This window comes from Muntiacus reevesi, chromosome 13, assembly GCF_963930625.1.
Source record: "Muntiacus reevesi chromosome 13, mMunRee1.1, whole genome shotgun sequence".
NCBI classification, from domain to species: Eukaryota; Metazoa; Chordata; class Mammalia; order Artiodactyla; family Cervidae; genus Muntiacus; species Muntiacus reevesi.
Genome location: NC_089261.1, coordinates 17,984,082 through 18,005,163, shown reverse-complemented (window position 1 = coordinate 18,005,163; position 21,082 = coordinate 17,984,082). Strand labels below are relative to the sequence as shown.

The window sequence follows — 21,082 nt, the reverse complement described above, 5'->3', positions numbered from 1 at the left end:
CAGAGGACTTCCAAGAGTTGCTGGATCAGAGGTAGCCTGACACTGAGACAGCTTTTCAGGGTTCTCCTGAACCCTCAGCTGCTGCTCACCAGTTCTGGACTGGATACAGTTTGAGGCAAGGCTGTCAGGATAGAGGAGGCTCTTGGCATGAAAGGAACTGTGTTGGGACTTCCCTGGAAGTCCAGTGGTTAAGACTTTGCCTTCCAATGTAGGGGGTATGACTTCCATCCCTGGTCAGGGAGCTAAGATCCAACATGCCTCTTGGCCCAGAATCCAGAACATAAAATAGAAGCAATGTTGTAACAAATTCAATGAAGACTTAAAAAATGGTTCACATCAAAAAAGTTTTTTTTAAAAGTTCTTTTAAAAAGAAAGAAAGGAACCATGTTTCTGCCACTGAGGATCTCTTTGGTGTCAGCCCTTCTGTGGGATTTATCTATCTAGGTTGAGTATAACTGTTTGTTTTTCACTTCTGAAATATGGACATTAAAGTCTTGTTTCTTTTATAACAGTAAACATTGCTTTCTTTTTGAAAAAACCATAAAATACTTTCCCTAAATCTGAAATGTGCAGCTTTTCTTTTGTCCTGTGCAGCCACAATACCTAGTTTTGGAACACCTTCCAGTTTCACTAAGTTTCCCAGCTACTGTTAAGATGGGTAAGATGGAAAAAAAAGAAAGATGGGTAAGATGGCTATCAGTGTTTTCAGTTTCCTGATGATGAACCTGCAGTCCCTCATGGCCTCACTGCTGGTACAAGGTCACTCACCATGTCTGAACCAGAACTTTGGTTTTCTGAGTCTTCCCTCAGGTTGCATCCCAGTATTTCCAAATCACTCCAGTTAAAAAAGCAACATCATTTTATATCATGACACTCTTAAGTTATTTGTTATAACAAACCTCCACTGTCTTTTTTCTGCTCTTCTTTTAAAAAAAACATACCAGGGTATACACGGGAACACGGATTTTAGGGACATTTATCTCTCCTTCCTGCCCTCCTTCAGGTAGTAGAATCCTGCCTGGAAGGTGTCTGCAAGCCAGACCCTAGGATGTATAAGCTGTGCTTGGAGCGGCTCGGCCGGCAGCCTTCTGAGTCCATCTTTCTTGATGATCTTGGACCAAATCTAAAAGCAGCTGCCAGCCTTGGTATTCACACCATTAAGGTAATGGTCACTGTTTTTTGAACCCCTTTGTGCTTCAGGCACTAGTGTAAGCATGCTTCAGACAATAGTGTTTCTTTTTTAAAATTTTTTATTTATTTTATTTTTGGCTGTGCTGAGTCTTTGTTGCTGTATGTGGGCTTTCTCTAATTGCAGCGAGAAGGGCTAATCTTCATTGCCATGCAGGGGCTTCTGATTGCTGTGACTTCTCCTGTTGTGGAGCATGGGGTCTAGGCACGCAGGCTTTGGTAGCTACAGCATATGGACTCAGTAGTTGTGGCTCCTGAACACAAGCTCAGTAGTTGCACCACACCAGCTTAGTTGCTGTAAGGCATGCGGAATCCTCCCTGACCAGGGATCGAACCTGTGTCCCCTGTATTGGCAGGCAGGTTCTCATCCATCGTACCACCAGGGAGGTCCCAGTGGAAGCATTTCTGTGCAGTCCTCTCACACTCAAGAGGCAGAGTTGCTTCCGGTGGTTTTTGCCCTTGCTGCCACAGTCTTTTTACCTTTTAATTATGAAATTTAGGTGATTAGTCACTTATATTTTCAATAAGAAGGTAAGACACACACATACTAAGAAGGCAGTCAAGAAAAAGTCACACAGGGAGGTGAATGGCAGACTTAAGATGGTTCAGATGACAGGCTGATCTGGTAATGATGTTTTGGGTGGGGACCCAGAAGCTACCAGCACCTGGACCACCCCAGTGCTTTGAAGCAGGAGAAACCGTGTGAGAAGGGGTCTCCATCCAGCTTTCTACGTTTGGGTTTTCATTATTAACTGGATCGTAGGGACAGAGTGGACTCTACAGTACAATATTCTGTCCTCCTGGCAAAAGGGAGTATCATGGGCATTTAACCATCACTCTTCCTAGCAGATAGGAAAGATTAACGTGGTTAGGTAGTAAATGGAAGGAGGAAACTCATTCTGAGGCTTTGTCATCAGCTGACTTTCTGGCTCCCAGGTCTTTGCTCAGGCTATTTAAAAATATTTCTCTCTAAAAAAGTACCCTCTTAGAGAAAAGGCAGGAGGAGCGGTTAGGGTTGTCTGGGGATCCAAGCTCAATATTCTCTTTGAAACCAGGTTCATGACCCAGAGACTGCAGTAAAGGAATTGGAAACTCTTTTGGGATTTCCATTGAGAATGGCTGTCCCAAACATTCACCTTGTGAGAAAGACGATGGAAATTCCCAAAGACTCCTTGGAGAAATACCTCAAAGACTTACTGGGGACCCAACCCACAGGTAGTTAAGTCTCTGCATTTTGGTAGAGGCTAGGCTTTCAGCCTGGCTCTCACTTTCTATCCTAGTGGAATATGCTGGAGATAAAGATGCCATGTGGAGATAAAGATGCCATGTGGGCCCTGCAGACCTGGGTGCTGCTCTGTTTTGCTTGGGAGGAAGCACCGACCTCCTTTTCTATGGGTCCCCAGAGCGTACGTGGCCCTTGTTCCATGTGAGACTGTGGCGTGGCAGCAGTCACCTGCAAACAGCTGTCCTGGGGGAGAAGAACTTGCAGTATGTGCCTGGGGTGTTTGGGTCTTTCTGATATTTTTGAGATGACAGCCTGTTTTGTGAAGGTGACTTAAAAGTTGCAGGAGTTTAAAATGAGAAAATGTGTCTCCATCTCTTCACAGGTTGCTCTCTCATTTTTCACATTCCACCCTCAGAAAAACAGGTCATTCATGAGCTTTTGAAGAAACTTCTACCTGGGCATAAAATTTGGCCTCCCCTGTTTGATCCTTGAAAGTTCTCTTTCTTTGCATGTAGCTTCATGTGAGGATGTTTTCTAGTGATCGGATTGTTCCTAGAGCCTCTACAGAGCTGAGGGACCATTTTGAATCAGACCAGAGTTTGGGTAAACTCCATGAGTTGGTGATGAACAGGGAGGCCTGGCATGTTGCAGTCCATGGGGTCTCAAACAGTTGGACACAACTGAGCAACTGAACTGAACTGAATTGAGCCAATTCAGACAAACTCCCATCTCTTGCTCCTTTGACCAAGTGAAATGAATCTGTGTGTAGAGTTCAAATCATTGTAAGACTAGGGACAATTAAGCTGTTTCTGCAAGGGAGCCTCAGAGTTTAATCTTTGTGGTGGGAAATCACATCTCCCCAAAGCTGCTTTGGTTTGAGCTGTAGCCTCTGCATAGCTCCTTTCAGCTGTCACACCCGTGTCAGGTGTGGTGTAGCCAAGTATGGGGTGAGGGACACACAAGGGCATTTTTCATCCTTGGCTTAAATTATTCCAGTTAGCAAGATGGGTTGCCATGACTGTGCTTGTGGTTGATAAACAGAACTATAAAGCTTTTCTTTACGGTGCAGGAGCTGGCAAGACAGACAAAATTGGATACCTGTGAAAGTGAAAATTGTTGTGGTGTAAATCCAGTGGCCTTTGCCACACTGCAGCATGACATCCTGGACCAAAGCTGGGGTGGGGGGTATGCCTGGGATGCAGTCATGTCTGGTACCCAGGGAGGAGATGCTTTCCTTACAGTGCATTTCAAATCAGGATGCCCTGTGTCCATGTACAGTACTTCTTAGAAAGAAAGAATCTCTGTCCACATCTGTCCTCCAGAGCTGGTTTGAGTTTTCCTTTCTTTCAAACTTACAGGCCCATTGGAGCGCCTTCAGTCTGATCACGGGCAGTCAAATCCCACCTACTATGTCAAGCTGGCTACTCATCAGCTGATTCTGAGGAAGAAACCCCTGGGGACACTTCTTCCATCAGTGCATGCAGTAGAGAGGGAGTTCAGGTAAATTCTCAGGGTGTGTGTGGGGGGTGGGGCGTGCTCGCCATCTCCAGCCTCCACAGCCCCACTCCTGGGCTGGCAAGTCAGTGCCCCATCAAAGTGCCTTGAGACATTTAAAATTATAAGTGTGACTTTCCAAAATTATTTTAGATAAGAACATGTCACCTAATTATATTCAGGAGATTGTTTTTTCTCATTTCTCTGTGTAAACCACTAGGAGGCTAAAAATTTTTGGAATTCTGTTAGTGGGGCTTTAGCCCAAAGAAGCATGGCCTTTAATTGACAGTTATTGAAACTGGAGGATTCATTATGTGAATACCTCTACTTTTTTTAAAAAAAACTGAAGTATAGTTGATTTACTTGTGTTAATTTTTGGTGTACAGCAAAGTGATTCAGTTATTCAGTGTATATACACACATAAGTATTTTTTATGCAGTTTATTTACTTATTATTTTTGGCTGTACTGGGTCTTCATTGTGGTGCACAGGCTCTTCGTTGCAGTGGCTTCTTCTGTTGCAGAGCGTGAGCTCTATCTAGGGCACGTGAGCTTCAGTAGTTCTGGGGTGTGGGTCTAATTACTCCGAGGCATGTGAGATCTTAGTTCTTGGACCAGGGATGGAACCCCTGTCCCCTGAGTTGGCAGGCAGATTCCTAACCACTGGACCACTAAGCAAGTCCCTAAAGAATGTCTCTTATAAACAGTACCTATTAGGTCTTGTGTTTCTATCTGGTAGGACAATTTTCATCTTTTAATCAGAATGTTTACTCTATTAAATTTAATGTAATTATTGGTATGTTTGACTTAGGTCTGTAAATGAACCATTTTTTGTTTGTCTCATCTGTTTTTTTGTTCTCCTTGCTTTCTTTGGTCAATTGAATTTTTTAAAGAGTTCCATTTTAATTTATGCATTTATTAATTTTTAAATCAGAAAATAATTTCAAGAAAATTTCATCACTTCAGTCAGAAGTTCATACATTTTTCTTGGCAGGATGATGGGAGCCCTTGTAAATGCTGGAGCCCATGTGCCCAAAGTTCGTCACCTCTGTGAAGATTCAAGGTAATGTCCAGATTTACTTTTTATGTTGTATACTCAAGGTACAGAAGAGAAAAGCCCATATAATAACTCTAATTTCAGTTTTCTAGAGTAAAGGAAAATAAAATTTTGGTAGAAGAGGAAGGAGATTTTATAGGAACCTCCCGTTTGGTAGAAAACTTTTTTTTTTTTTAAACATTCTAGAAATATATTTCCATCAAGTTGCATGTTATTTGTTTTTCTTAGTTTTTTTATTGTGGCTTTCTAAGCATCTAAAGTTGCTTTGTAATATGATTTTTAAAATAATTTTATTGATTTTTGGCTGCACAGGGTCTTCACTGCTGCACTCAGTCTTTAGTTGTGGACAGCGGGAGCTCTCTAGTCTCTAGTTGTGGTACACAGGCTTCTCATTGCGATGGCTTCTCTTGTTGTGGTCCACAGGGTCTAGGGAGCGGGCTTCAGTAGTTGGGTCTCTCAGGCCCCAGAACACGTGAGCTTCAGTAGTTATGGCACACCGGGCTTGGTTGCTCCATGGCATGTGGCATCTTCTAGGACTAGGGATCGAACCCATGTCTCCTTCATTGACAGGCAGATTCTTAACCACTGCACCACCAGGGAAGTCCTTGTAATATGCTTTTTAAGTCTGTGTCTTTTTTCTCAATTTTTAAATTATGGAAAATGTGAAAGTTACAGAGTAGTTGAAAGAAGAAAAAAATAGCATAATAAGCACCCACTTACACTTCAGCTAGATGGAAACATGGTTAACATTTTGCCATATTCCCTTTCTATATATGTGTATGTATGTATGTAAGTGTATTTTATATATATAAAATATTATAGAAATAGTAATAATTACATAATAACAAAATAATTTTATAAAGTAATATTGTCTTATAACACTTAATAAATTTTGTTAAATAATTATAAAGTATTACTTTGTAAAATATATATGTGTATGCATATATATACACATATATTTTTATTTTTGTTTTTATATATTTAATTTTTTTGCTGTATTGTGTGCCATGTGGGATCTTAGTTCCCTGACCAGGGATCAGACCTGTGCCTCCTGCATTAGGAGTGTGGACTTTTAATCACTGGACCATCAAGGAGGTCCCAATAAGTATCTTTTTAATAAATTTATATAAGTAAGATTGAACCTTTATAAGTAAGCTGCAGGCAGCATACATCTTCTAAAAATATATTTTCTTTCATAGCAGTATTACATTTAAGATAATTAAAAAGAATTGTGTAACCTAATATCTTGTCCATGTTCAAGTCAGGATAAACAGTCCTAATGGTAGAATTTTCAAAACAACTTTTTAGAGTACTAAGCTGATTTCTAGGAATGATAAAGAGATGGATTAACGACATTTTAGTGTGACACCTTGATATTAGAGTGGTATGTATGCCATTCAAACCACTGGATAATGATGAAATTATATCTAACGGGAAGGGATACTTATAGGAACTTCACTGGAGTCAGACACATTCCAGATACTCCATAAATAAATTTTCTCCCTTAATTCTTATAACTGCCTCTTGAAGATTAAGAAAAACAAGCTCAGAGAGGTTTACTATGTTCCTCAGGATCACACTGCTAGGAAAGGCAGAGGTGGGACTTAAGCCTGGTTCTGTGTGACTCTGACCCCCTCTCAACAGCTGCTTTCCTATATTATCACACTTAATCCCATTCTGATGCCTTCTACAAGTGGACCAAAGAGAAGAGAGGCATGCTGGCAAGGGAGTGTAAACAGGGATGTGTGTGTGTGTGTGTGTGTGTGTGTGTGTGTGTATTGATTTGGAGAGGGAGTACTTCTAACCTCTGTTTATATGCAGAGGAAAAAGGAAGTTTCCAGTACTCCCACCCAGCACTGAGAACTTACACACAGGACAGAACAGTGCCCTAACTAACAGCCTGCCACATCACAGGCCACTGAAATACCCTGTTTGTGTCCCTCCCAGCATTGTCGGCAACCCCTTCTATCTGATGGAATACTGTCCAGGCCTCATCCACAAAGACCCCTCTCCACCAGGCTTGGAGCCCAGCCAGAGGTGGGCCATCTACACTGCCATGAACAGAGTCTTGTGTAAGATTCACAGTGTGGACCTCAAGGCTGCAGGCCTGGAAGACTATGGGAAACACGGTGAGCATGGGGCCCCTTGTCTTCTGTGCTGATGTTTCCTCACTGGTCCTCTGCTTTCTGGATTTGGATGGTGTCAAGGTATTAACGCATCAACCTTTGCTAATTGTGAGGTGGGCTTGTTAGTTTCTTACTTGGAAAGCCTGTTTCATTTTGTGGAGGTGTTGCTTACCTAGACATTTTGTCCAGGGATAAATACCTTCATGAACTACAGAATCTCTCCTCCCTGCAATTTTTATCTCACTGTATCATTTAAACCTTTCTTTTTTCTGATTGCCCAAAGGTAGTTAAGATACCTACTTTCTTCTCTGTTTTCTGCCCTTTCCCATAAATATTCTTTTTAACAGGGATAGATTTTTAAAACTTTATTGTGCCAAATATTTGTTTATATAATTTGCTTCTACTTTTTTCTTTTCTTTTTTTTGTATCTCAATTTGAGTTCCTGCTCATTCTTGTGAGCATTTGTTATCATCAGGTTTTTTGTTTTCTTTTTTAAAAAATCAGATTTATTGAAGTGTAGCATTTTATGAATTTTGACAAATGGGCACGATTTGTAGGTTTGTTTATTTTTGGCTGCATCGAGTAGCATAGAGAATCTTAGCTCGCTGACCAGGGATTGAACCCATATCCCCTGCAGTGGAAGCCTGGAGTCCTAACCACTGAACTGCAAGGAAATCCCCCACAAATACACATAGTTTATAATCAACACACAATTGTCCCTGTGCTTTTGCATGTTGAATCTTTATTGTGAGCCAAAAAATTGTACTTCTGCCCTGCAGAGTTCAAGATTATCTAACTCTTGACTAGTTTGCATTTCTGTGACTATGGGTAACTGCTCAGTCATGTCCGACTTTTTGCAACCACATGGACTATAGCCCTCCAGGCTCCTCTGTCCATGGGATTTTTCAGGCAAGAGTACTGGAGTGGGTTGCCATTTCCTTCTCCAGGGGATCTTCCTGACCCCAGGGATCGAACCTGTGTCCCCTATGTCTTCTGCATTCAGGATTCTTTACCGTTGAATGACCTGGGAAGCCCATGCATTCCTAGCTGTGGTCAAAAAGAATCTCTCAGCTAAGCTGTATTTTCTTCTTTCTCTACTTTTAACCAAAACACCTATGTTTTCTGTAGGATCATATCAAGGGCTGCAGTATGTGTTCAGTGGATATCAACTTCCTGACATACTTCTACCAACTTACCTAAAATTCTTTCACTCTATAGACACATGATCTGAATCCTCAAAACTGACAATTTGAGACACTTTGCTACCACAAAGCAGGCTTGCCAACTTCCAGCCCCAGTTGAGGGGGTTCTCCACACCTTCCAAGTACATCCAGACCCATATCATCCTCCCATATTTTAACCTGTTGACCAGAGTTACAAACTTTGTCACTGTTGGCTCTGTTTGGTGCTCTCAATGGAAAATATTTACAAAAACTTTTTTATTATTTATCTGAAATTCAAATTTAACTGAGTATCCTGTATTTTATCTAGGAGCCCTAGTTACTAGTAAAATAGCCATTAGGCAAAGACAACAGATGTTGCCTATATTGATCCATTATTTCAGGATGGAAAGAGCCCTGGACAGGAAGTCAGGTGCTGATTTGTGGGGTGAACTTGGGCAAGCCCCATTATTTTGTCTTAGTTTTCTCAAGAGTAGAGGTTATGTAAAAAAGCCCTGCCCTGCCCCCCTCACAGAGCTGATGTGAAAAGCAAAGGAGATGGCAGCTGTCCCAGTGCTGTGAAAGGAGATAAAGCCTCTGTCACATGAAGCAATGGGCAGTGTGACGTTGCATCCTGCAGTGGAAAGAGAACAGTTTAAGGAGGGCCCTCCCACATGCTAAGTGTATCCTTTGCCTTTTAGTTTTAAAGTTCTTTTTACAGTGACCTATTAGTGTGACAAAGAGACAAAGTAGAAATAAAGTATCATTTTTTGTGACTCAGGACCAACCTCCCAGGCTGTGTTTTGAGCCTGACAGCATAAAGCAGCTTCCTCAGATTTCACATTCACTGATCCAGCTAAAGGGGCATCAGATCTTCCTTTTCAAGAATCCTGCAATCTCTAGAGTTACGTCAGGAGCCCAGCTGCTGGGCAGGGCATTGGCTATATATAGCTATTCTGCCATCTGTGTAAAATGAGTGTACTTAAAATTTGAATAAATATAAATGTTTGTTTGCTGAAGTGAAAAAAAATCTCTGAAAGGACACAAAAGACTGGTCATGTTGGTTGCCTTTGGGGAAATGAGCTGAGTGGCTGAGCAAACGGGTGGAAGAGCCTTTCCTGCACCCCCCTTTGTCACTGTAATTTCAAGGCTTGTAAATGTATCATTTATTCAAGAGAACACATTTAAATTTTTTTTAGGCACACGAAATGATCTAATCAAAAGGGACTTTTGACAAAGATGCTTTAGGTCCAGTCTAGTTATCACACAGAAACTTTCCACTGAGGACCTGCAGAGAGCATAATTCCCTTTTCTCATCCCAGAGGGCAGGCTGCTTTGGGGAGGAAGGCATTAGTGCTTGGCAGGCTTGCTCAGGACCAGCGGCCAACAGAGCAGAGACACAGGGACAGCTGCCCCTGCTTCCCACAAGAAGGGAGTGTGCGCAGCACTGGGGTGGTGTGTGCATGGGGGACGGGGGACATCCTAAATCCACGTAGGAGGTTAACCTGAGGGGCTCCTTCAGCAAAGGTTCAGCTCCTGGAGGCTTTAGTATTTGATTTCTTATGATAATTTTCAAACTTATAGAAACATTCAGTAGTGCTATGAATAACTATATCCCGTGACTGATTTTAACAATGATTAACTTTTGCCATGTCTGTTTATCTTTCTCTTTCTGCATCTATTTGCATGATTAACAAAGTGGTAGAGACTCTGACACTTGACTCCTGAGTGCTTCAGTATGCCTTTCCTAATAATAAGAACATTTCAAAGTACCATTATCACAACCAAGAAAACGCATCGTTTTCCCCAATATCTAAGACCCAGTCCATATTCAGATTTCCTCATTATTCTCCATATCTTTTATAAGTGAGGTGGTTTGTTTTTGGTTTGTTTTTCAAGTCAGGATCGGATCAAGGAACCGAGAACAGTACCCCCCCCCCCTTTTTTTAATAAATTTTTAAAGGGACCAAGTCAGTTGTCTTATGATTTGTCTTGATTATTACCTTATGGTTTCATTTACTACTTTGGACTTCTTGTAATTCCCAAAATTGAACTCTAGTAGTTCTAAAGGCTTGATTTTATTTTGAGTTAAAACCTTTCATAGGGACTTCCCTGGTGGTCCACTGTCGAAGACTCCACTCTCCCAGTGAAGGGGGTCCTTGTTCCATCACTGGTCAGGAAACTAGATCCCATGTATGACAACTGAGAGTTCACATGCGATAACTACAAATCCCACATTCCACGATAAAAGATCCACCCTGCCACACCGAAGATGGAAAATCCTCTGTGCCACAACTAAGACCTAGGGCAGCCAAATAAATAAATATATATTTTTTAAAGATTAAAAGAAAACATATCATGTCTAGAGTGAGTTATGTGATGATGATAAATATGTTGATCTAGACAAAATGGTGCCCAGAAACTAGCCACTAATCCAATCCCCTGTGACACTGTTAATCAACATCATGGCAGGGCTCCCTTTAGCCCAATATGACAGCAGAAGTGCTTTGGGGAATTCCTGATTAGTTTATTTAGGAAAAGAAGAGATAAAGAGCAGGAAGCAGGCCAACTGAGTCTAACTTCTGGCTCCCAGCCCATGGAATGTAAGCTTGGACCCATCTCCTCCCTATGACCTGAGTCCTTGTCTCTAATGTGGGTATTAAAACACTCGTGTGTAGCTCCAGGAATTCAGTGAGCTATAATAACGCATGTCAGGCACTTAGCACCAAGTCTGGTACATGTCAAGTGCTCAGCAGTGGTAGTAGCTGCTGATGGAACAACAATACTGTTACATGTTAGTACTATTAAGGGTTGTTGGCGGGGTGGGGGGCGGGGTCTCACTGGTTTTCTTTGCCTCTGTGTAGGGCAAGCAAGATCGGCGACTGTGAAACAAACTGGAAAGCTGACTGAATTCATGTGTAACCTGGCATGGGATTTTCCAGTCAAAGAGGGGTTCCAGGTTTTCAAGGAGATGCTGGCCACTAAACCATTAATGGGGTTCCACCACTCATGGTCCAGGCCACAGTCCCTGCTGAGGATCCCAGGCACGAGGAGTTATGTCACCTCCACAGACTCTTCTCCAGCTCATTCCTCAAAGGGAGCTCTGATCTTCTCTCCAGAAGGCCTTTCCCCCCGAGTCAGGGAGCTGTATCAGCGGCTGAAGGAGTTTATGGAGCGACACGTGTACCCCATTGAGCCGGAGCTGCAGCGTCACCAGGCCTCGGCCGAGAGGTGGACCCCCTCCCCGCTGGTCGAAGATCTCAAGGTAAAGCAGCCTTTCCTTAGCACAGCCCAGCCTCAGCTCATCCACTGGCCGTATCTGTTCCTTCTTAAGCAGTGAAGAGATAGGAGAGTTGAGTTCAGTGGTCTCTGCTTTCCACCACCACTAGAAAGAGCCAGCCCTAGATCACTCAGTTTCACTTCATTGCTCTTTCTGTGTGACCACGTCTCGGCCTCATACTCAGCTCAGGCAGAGGAATGCCAAGTCTGTGGCTTATAACCCTGAGGAGTGTGGACTCATTTTATGCATGTCTGAATCATGTAAATTTGAGACTAAGTGATATAAATTTCATCAATTAAATGACGCTCTCTACAAAGAATCCATAACATCAAACCTAAAGCATCACATCAACTATAAACTATGTTTATGCTCCTGACATACAGTGACATCATTTTAGTGGATAATGGAAATACCTGCTGTTCTTTTTCAGGATTGGTCTTGCCTTGTGTTAGTTCTTAAGTTATCTGAGGTCTTTAGGAGCACATATTCTGCCTATGATGCAACCATCACCTACATTAAAAAGAAACGGCATTGAATTTTGTTCATAGTTATAAACCTACTGCAAGGTAACCAGAGCTCAAACATGGCAAGAGTAGAAAGAGTTCATGACCTAGAAAGAATTCTCTAAAATTCTCGGGCCTCTGAAATAATGACTGTCAACAATTTGATTTATAGGCTCCCAGCTCCTTTCTTCTGGTACATAATAATACATATTATTATCATTCCTGTTGTAATGAAAATGTTTTATGCATTTGAATCTTCCAGTTGTTTTATGTTATTTAATGATGTATCCCATGTCAGTGCCTGGAGATGAACCCAGGCACTGGGACCACATTGGGGGTGCACCATAATTTATCCACCCTGCCCCTGCCTGAGTGACACTGTGGGGATCTCAGTCTAGGTCACTCCAGGCCACTGAAGCAGCAGAGTGAGCAGCTGGTTGCTAACATGGACGGGGAAGCTGAAGAGCCAGCTGAAGGAGACAGTAGAAGCCAAGGGAAGGCCGGCTCTCGGGAGCCTGGCCATGACTGTCACTAGGGCAGTGGCCGGATGCATTCTCAGGACTCCAAGATCGAGTTGGGAATTTTCAGCCAGTCATGTGTAGGTCCCGTGCTCACATCTTCATGCCACTGAAATGTCTACAGTGAGAGAGCACCGCAGAATAAGAAGGGGTTTGGATCCTGTGCAAGCAAAGGGTATTGAATGCTGTTACATACTTCTGTGTTCACTTCCTGTTTCTACAGTGTCAGTTTTAAAAAAAAATATTTGTTGCTCTGGGTCTTCTTTATGGTGCACAGACTCTCTAGTTGTGGTGCACATTGACTTTTTTTTGCTCTTGTTGCAGCACATAAGTCTCAGTAGTTGTGGCCCATGGTCTCTAGAGTACACGGACCTTAGAGTGCTGAGGCTTCTCTAGTTGCAGCCTGCCGGCTTTGTTGCCCCACAGCACATGGGATCTTAGTTCCCCTACCAGGGATCGAACCTGTGTCCCCTGCATGCGAAGGCAGATTCTTAACCACTGGTACCAGGGAAGTCCCAGCATGAATTCTTTGAAGTAAAAATTCTGGTCCAAGGATAAGAACATTTTTAGTTGTTGTTTGTTTGGGTTTGTTTGAACTGCACCACGTGACTTTTGGGATCTTAGTTCCCTGAATAGGGATCAAACCTGGGCCCCTGCAGTGTGAGCGAATCCTAACCACTGGACTGCCAGGGAATTCCTGAATGAGACCATTTTAAGTTTTGACAGATACTGCCAAATGTATATCAGAAAGATGCTTGCCATTCTATGCTCCCATTGTTACCTTGTGAAATGTCCTATCCCCCACCTGCTGACCTGCACACTTAACCCTCACCCATTAGATGTACCCATCTCATGCACGGATGTGTTGGAAAAGCAGACAGTCATGCTGTGAACACTTCTAGACTCAAAAATGAATGCATATGAAAAATCTGCTTTAGAGAACATTCTGCGTGTGGTCATACCTGAATGGGAATCATGACAACTAAGATTTTAGGGGAGAGTGGTGAAATTATGGCTCATGGCTTTTATTCAGTGTCATTACTACCAATAAATAAGAATGTTTGGCATTTACACTGCATGTCACAAATCCTGTGAGGTAAGCATCATGAACCTTGATTTAAAGACAAGAAATCAAGTTTGCCAGGGAAACAGCTAGAAAAAATAGCACTTGGACTCAATCCAGATCTTCTGGTCTCAAATCTATGTGTTTTTCCCTCCCACAAGATGATTCTATTCATTTTCTTATTCTTGCTTTTCTCAGAACTCCCTTGCTTCCCTTCCTGTTCTCCCTTCCTTTCCTGCTTCATTTGTTCCAACTAATCTGTCCTTCTTCTCCTTGGTCACTGCAGCTCAGCTAATTAGCTTAACACAGCCATGAAACAAGTGTATGTGCTGATTCTAGTAGTATGTGTCCTAGAGAGCAATCCCAATGTGATAGGAAAGTCAGCCAGGTGGTGCCCTCCCAGTGGGAAGAATTTCCATCATCATTAATATTTAGTGCAGCCCCAGCTTCTGAGTCTGGCACACTATATTCTGTTGCTAACTGGAACCGGAAGAGTGAAATGTTTTCAAGAGGGAAAACACCTGGCACGCACTCACTGTACAGCTGGACTAGAGCGCCTGTCCTGCTGCCATTCTTTACGCTGCCTTGGTTCCTGTCCATTTCTGAGCCTCCTTCTCTAATTTGAGCTCCTAATAACCTTCCCACTTGGATGCTTTTTCCAGTCAGTCAGTCACCTCCATTCCTACTCTTGCTCAGTAGCTGTGACTGGTAGGGTGAGTGATGACCGTCCCAATTCAGCAGATGAGGAAACTGCCACGGGGAGCTCCCCATCTTGCCCAAGGTCTCCCAGCAGGTGTGGTGGGGCAGGGCCTGAACCAGGCAGTCTGATTCAGGGCCTGGGTTCCTGACCCCCAGGCTAGGCTTCCTGGTTTCCCTGTCAGGAGCTACATTCAGAAACCCAGGGTTACTTCCCCGGGAACAAAGTTGTGCCTCGTGAAGAAAGCTGGACAGGGGATCTCCTCGGGCACCTCCTCAGAGCAGCTGAGGCTGCTGCCAGACGTCCCGGTTGGTTCCCTGCAGGCGCACTGAGGGACCCTTCTTCCTCTGTTATGGGGTGAATTTTACGCTGCAGCATGATGACAGTGATGATGCTAACAGTGAGGGGGTGGGGCAGGTGGGGCATCTGGGATACACACACAAGGAAGTGAACCGATTGCCACCATCCCTGTTAGGAATGGGCCCAACAGACTCTTCTGTTATGAGTCCCCAGACTTCTGTTCTCCTCTCACAGATCTGAGGGGTTGTATCCAGCCTGGTGGTTTGGACTTACTCGCTATTTTCCATGGGCCAAGATAGCATGACAACCACCTTGTGTGAATGCCTGATTTCTTTTTGCTGTGACAGGAGAAAGCCAAGGCCGAAGGACTTTGGAACCTTTTCCTACCCCTGGAAACTGATCCTGAGAAGAAATATGGAGCAGGGCTGACCAACATGGAGTACGCACATTTGTGTGAGGTCATGGGCACGTCTCTGTATGCTCCTGAGGTACCTTCTTTACCGTCTTCCTCAGCCTGGGAGGAAATCCGTGTCCTCCAGAGAGTTCAGCCATCTTCCTGGGCTGACGGGGTTCCCTGCAGCAGCACTGGACTCAGGAGCTCTGACACAAACTCAGACTTCTTATGAGTGAAGGCACTGCAGGCAGGTGGCTGGAGCCAGAGCAGGAAAGGAGCAGGGAGTGGGCATCTTCTCGAGTGAGCACAGCCTGGCTGGCTTCTGTGGAGCCTCAGTCCACCAGTTCTAGTCTCCTCCTTCTCCCCCAACAAGCTCTGTGGTTGAGCTTAGTTACTCTGAGCTGCTGTACTCACAATGTCCAGGGTCTCTGCATCCTTGGGGAGAGGAAGGACTCTCATAAGGGTGTCAGAGGGCATGTATCTTGGAAGGAGCCCTGGTTCATGCTTCTGAGGAATTTGAAGTTTTGAATATGATAAGGGAGTCACCTTTGTGTTTTTTCTCCTTTCCAGATCTTTAACTGTTCTGCTCCAGACACAGGGAACATGGAGCTTCTGGTTCGATATGGCACCGAGGAGCAGAAGGCCCGCTGGTTGATTCCATTGCTGGAGGGAAAGTCTCGCTCCTGTTTCGCTATGACTGAGCCCCAGGTACCTACCTTGGGTCACCCATAGGCGCCCCTCATCAGGCCAGACCTTCACCCAGCCCCATTGGGCTCTGCCATCAGGGACCTCGGGACCCTTGCCAGCTCTAATCAGAATGTGCTCTCACTCAGGTTGCCTCCTCCGATGCCACCAACATTGAGTCTTCCATCCGAGAGGAAGATGGCTTCTACGTCATCAATGGTCACAAGTGGTGGATCACAGGTATTTGGCCTGAAATTCATTTTTCAATCACATTTATGTGGGTCTGCCCTGATAAGATGTCTTCTCTGCCCTGCTGTTGTGTGAGAGACTGGGAGCGACTAGCCTCATTTCCAGTCAACACAAAGGAGATTCTGTCTCTGTTCCCAGAAGAGGCAGCAAACCCTGAGAGAGCCAAAGGTTCTACATGGACTCCAGGTGACCCCACAAGTGACAGTTCCAGGAATCTCTCCTCAACTGCCCACTCTTCATTCTGCCGTGGGCGTCTCCCTTTGGACAGGTCGGAGGTCACTTCCTCAATGGTGTCCCCCTCTAGTGAGGTCAGCTGTGCTATAGCAGAAGGGCTGGTGATAATCCTATCATTCACTAGGATTTAACTCTCTAGGGCCCCCGGTACATGCTGTGGGGACCTCCCCTCACTGAGTCTCCACCTCTCCCCAGAAGGTCTGTGGTATTATCCCCAGTTTACAGGGAAGGAAACTAGGATGGAGAAATGACTTGAGTCACTGCCCAAGGTACTAGCCTCTCAAGTGGCAAGTAGGGAACCACCCAGAGTTCAAGGCTGACCTGACTCTGAAGCCTGTGCCCAAAGCCAGCAGCTTCCACCTCCTATGGGAATGAAGCAGAACAGGCTGCCACTGATAAAGTAGCAGTTTTCAGCCTCTTTTCTCCAAATTATATTTTCATACTGACTTTGTGCTTTAAAAAAACAAAACTGTTCTTAGGATGTTGGATTCCTTCCTCATTGGGACAGAAACCAGTTGCTCTTATTGCTGGCCAAAGGGCTACATGTCCTCATGTGATCATGTGACATCTTAAAGGGCCCCATCTTCTCACTGACTTCAGTGTCTCTGGGCCAGGACTGAGTGTTTAAGGAGAGCTGATGGCCCTGGTGTCAGATGTCTCTCTCCTTTCCTGGCAGGTATCCTGGATCCTCGCTGCCAGCTCTGCGTGTTTATGGGAAAAACAGACCCACAAGCCCCACGCCACCAGCAGCAGTCCATGTTCTTGGTTCCCATGGATACCCCAGGCATAAAAATCATCCGGCCTCTGAAGGTGTATGGGCTGGAGGATGCACCAGGTTTGTAACTTGCTACAGCTCGCTTCTCTGTGTGGGTCTGGATCTAGGGAAAAGTCTTTGGACAGCAGATGCTCCAGTGCAGAAGTAACACCTGTAAGAGTCTGAGGACATTTGGAAGGCCACGTCAGTTCCATCCATGAATATCAACTGAAATGAAGCCATTTCAGTTCCATCCATGCAGGCAAGCTTCAGATAGGCATTCATCTGTTTTTTTTCTTTTTTTTCTCTTCTAATCATAGAAGACAAGCAGGACTCTGGGAGGTAAGGAGGCCACAGAAGATGGAGCAGGAGGCAGACCCTCCAGACCTTTTCTTGTAGACCACAGCGTGGACAGCCTATCTCCTGGCCTGGAGGTCCTCTCACAGGGACTCTTTCTCTGCTGATGATGTCCACATTTTGACTTCAGAGTTTCCCTAGGGTCACTACACTGTGAGAGTCACAGACTACTAGGAGTTCCAGTTTAAGTTAGAGTCACATTTTATAAAAGGAATGCCAAACTATTCATTTGACATTTTAAATTACCAATTTACTTTCCATCTGCAATAGTCTTACTCCTGCCTTCCATCCTCCTTCAATCATATTCCAGTTAAAAGTCTACAAAAGGGCAGGGATATTGCCAGCAGATGAGATAAATGCATCCCGAGAAAACAGGAAAGCAGATTGCTCAGGGGTACTCTATCGGTTTTTTCAGGTGGCCACGGTGAAGTCCTGTTCGAGCAGGTACGCGTGCCCAAAGAGAACATGGTCCTGGGCCCTGGCCGGGGCTTGGAGATCCTCTTAGGCCGACTAGGCTCTGGCAGGATCCATCACTGCATGCGGCTGATTGGCTGCTCCGAGAGGGCGCTGGCGCTTATGAAGGCCCGAGTAAGTACTTCCCTTTGCACCTGTCTCTGGACCAGAATGACCCATCTGTCTTCCTCTCAGACTTCTAATCCTAACTGTTTCCTGAGAGCAGACTTAGCAGGTGAAGCAAGGTGATGTTCTTTACAAGAAGCTCTGTCCTTGTGTTTGCTCTGCCTCTTTTACTTTGCTAAAGTTTCAAATTCAGAGCAGAAGGGGCCTCGCTCTGTCAAGGGGACCAGAAGGAATAGGCCGGACCCTGTGGCAGCAGAGGGCAAGGTTCCAAGATCTACTGATGACCATTTCTGCTACCAGCTCATCTTTAAAAATCAGATAACACGGAGAACTTGGGGTTCCAGCATCCAGCCCTGCACCATCCTCCCCCCCCAGCACACCCAAAACTTGATTCTTTTGTGACCCCCTCAAAAGTTGCAAGCCCATACAAGAGTGTTATTGCTGTGAACAGTGATTCAAATCAGTGAAATCAGTTTCATTCTGAAGTGATTTCAGAGTGAAACTTCAGACCGAATAGATGTCTCACAAGATAGTCTTAATGAAGAATAGCAACAGTTCAGGGTATTGCATTACTGAGCAAAGTTGTGATTCAAATCCTTTTTAGTTGAAACCAGCCAGTTACTCTCTGACTCAGATATAGTCTCCATTCTCATCCTGCTGATCAATCTGACCTAATGTGTCAGAAATCTTAGAAGATGCCATAGTATTGATATAGCCATGCTACTCACTGGACTTGGTCGAAAGGGAGTAATCAGGAATCTACAAAAAATATGATACTAGGAGGTTCACCACAGCCATGATTATGTTAGGAAACACCTATAAGGCTAGCTATTGGGGTCTGGTTAAATAACCCTGCTATGGGCGTGTAGTGGAATTCCAAAATGATGCTGTAGAAATCTATTTGTTAACTAGAGATATGTTCACTATATTCTAAGTGAAAAAAAAAAGGCTATAAATACAGAGAGAATGACTTAAAAAAAAAAAAGCGGATGTATATATATGCATATAGGAAAAGTCTAGAAGGGTATGCAACAAATAGTAAGTATAATATACTAGATAATGGGGTGCTGGGTGTTTATATTTTATCTAAAAATGTATATACTCTTTTCTGCCATGAGATATTTGTGTGTTGTAATTGTTTTTAATTTTTAAAAATAAGGTGGAAGAAGGACCCCTTATCACCTTTTCTGACTGCTTGTAGCTTTTGAACACTACTCAATCTCTGTTGCAGTAACAGGTGCCCACAAGAGGGCTCTGGCACCCAGACTTTGCCCCTGAGAGTTCCTCAGGATGTGAAGCAGGCCCTGGTGTCCGTAGAGGGTGCCCTCCTGGCCTGTGTGAGGCGCCCACAGTCACTGCCTGGTTCCCAGAGTAGCCCTGGGCCACAGGTGACTCAGATCAAGCTCTGTCCTGCCTGGAGGCCAGGCCTGCCCAGATGGGGCAGAATGGCTGGTGTAAAGGGGTTGTGCAGATAATTTGTGCAGCTACCACGTCTAGCTTCCCCCGCCGCCCTCTCCTGTGCTCCCACCCTCTCCTCTGCAGGGCATCTTCCATGCCTCCCTTCCTGTCTCCTGTGTCCACAGGTGAAGTCCCGCGTGGCCTTTGGGAAGCCCCTGGTAGAGCAGGGCTCGGTCCTGGCAGACATTGCCCTGTCCCGCGTGGAGATCGAGCAGGCCCGGCTGCTGGTGCTGAAAGCTGCCCACGTCATGGATGTGGCGGGAAATAAGGTAGGAGGCCAAGGGACCTCACAGAGGACAGGTCCAGAGGACACGGTGAGATGCCAGCCGGGAAATCTATTAATAGATGCTGACTCTTCCCTCCCCACTCAGCAAACCACAGAGAAAGTGCTTGACTCCTTGACATAAATAACTTTGCTTCAACTCTCCTTGGAACTACCTGGGCAGCTTCTGAAAAATAGAAAAGGTACAATAAAGAGGACTGACCTTTCTGTTTTACTGACCCAGTGACCTTATGGGTTCAAGACAGCAGGGCCACATGGCCCCGGCCTGAGCTACAGCCCTACCTGATCTTACAGGCATCAGGCAAACTGAGAGTAAGCCAGGGAGTTAGAGGAGAAGCTTCATTTTCAACGTGACATTATCATTTAAGTGGCTCTGAGTGCCTCTGGTGCCAGGCGTGGTGCCAGGCCAACCCCTGCTTTCTCCATCTCTCCATGGGTCTCCAACCCTTAGCTGAGAGCCCTCGGTAGCAAGGGTAATCCAGGCTCAAATTCTGATTTCTTGGCTCTCTAGTGGCAGTATGACGGCTCTCGGGGGCTTTGATGCAAATCCCAGACTCAGGGAAGATCCTTGAACCTAAATCCCCGAGTCCTGGCTGGCCTCGTTCCACCTTTCCCTTTGAATACAGAGCTGATCATGACCCTGAAGGAGGCTCAGGCCAGTCCCCACGCTGCACTGTGTGTGCAGTGATGCTGCCCGTCGCCTGGGAAGGTGCCCCTTGTCTTTCTTCGACCAGGCAGCTGCCCATACCACGCAGCACCCCAAGTCACCTGCCTCGTCACCGCCCCCTGCCCCTCCACCCCATTGGTGCTGGGCAGGGTCCATGCACCAGGCAAGGCCTGTGGTCCAGAGGGAGGGACCTGAGGTCTCTGTTCTGAGCTGTTGTTTCTACTCCTCCCTGTGAAACTGATCAATCTTCCACACGTTCCACCCTGGGGTCTGCCCTCCTCACCACAGCTCCTCTTCCTTGCAGGCTGCGGCTCTGGATATTGCCATGATTAAAATGGTGGCCCCATCCATGGCTTCCCGAGTGATTGATCGTGCCATTCAGGTGAGCACAGATGATGGATCGCTGGTTCTTCTGAATCATTCACAAGATTCAGAATTCCTCTCCTTCAGCTGCCCACCCTCCTGTAAACTAATAGCTGCCCTTTGTTGCACACCCCCATACATGACTGTCCTTTTCCTCCTCAGAACAACCCTATGAGGGGTCCTATTCCTGCTTCCATTTTGAATAGATGGAAACAGAAGCACAGGAAAGTGATTTGTCCAAGGTCACTCAGCTTGCAAGGAGCTGAGCTCAGAGTTTGGGGAACCTAGGTCCTTCTTACACCAGGCCCAGCCTCCTAACCACATAGAGATGCCTCCTTCTCAAATCTCAATCCATGGCCCCTAGAGAGGGACTTCCCGACAGCAGAGGTCACCTAGTGGAGCAGATCTGGGGAGTCTGGTGTCCCTGGGATGCCTAGTGAGGCCCCATTTG

General features: G+C 45.1%; 2 protein-coding genes across 6 annotated transcripts in view; one reads left to right on the top strand and one right to left on the bottom strand.

Annotated features, from left to right (window-relative positions):
* The window catches only part of BRAP (BRCA1 associated protein), an 80,215-nt gene that overhangs the window by 46,537 nt on the left and 12,596 nt on the right, over positions 1-21,082 (bottom strand). The window lies entirely within an intron of this gene.
* LOC136145818 (acyl-CoA dehydrogenase family member 10-like) overlaps positions 1-21,082 on the top strand; it is a 37,023-nt gene that overhangs the window by 15,184 nt on the left and 757 nt on the right. For 3 of the 4 annotated variants that reach the window (XM_065904491.1, XM_065904489.1, XM_065904490.1), the window contains 11 exons: positions 3,772-3,913; positions 4,900-4,968; positions 6,910-7,091; positions 11,113-11,513; positions 14,957-15,097; positions 15,574-15,711; positions 15,837-15,927; positions 16,847-17,005; positions 17,697-17,869; positions 19,444-19,587; positions 20,573-20,650. In XM_065904491.1, coding sequence (XP_065760563.1) covers positions 3,772-3,913; positions 4,900-4,968; positions 6,910-7,091; positions 11,113-11,513; positions 14,957-15,097; positions 15,574-15,711; positions 15,837-15,927; positions 16,847-17,005; positions 17,697-17,869; positions 19,444-19,587; positions 20,573-20,650 — 1,718 coding nt within the window. Of the gene's footprint in view, positions 1-1,003; positions 1,163-3,771; positions 3,914-4,899; positions 4,969-6,909; positions 7,092-11,112; positions 11,514-14,956; positions 15,098-15,573; positions 15,712-15,836; positions 15,928-16,846; positions 17,006-17,696; positions 17,870-19,443; positions 19,588-20,572; positions 20,651-21,082 lie in introns of all 4 variants that reach the window. The other variant, XM_065904492.1, reaches the window with a different exon arrangement.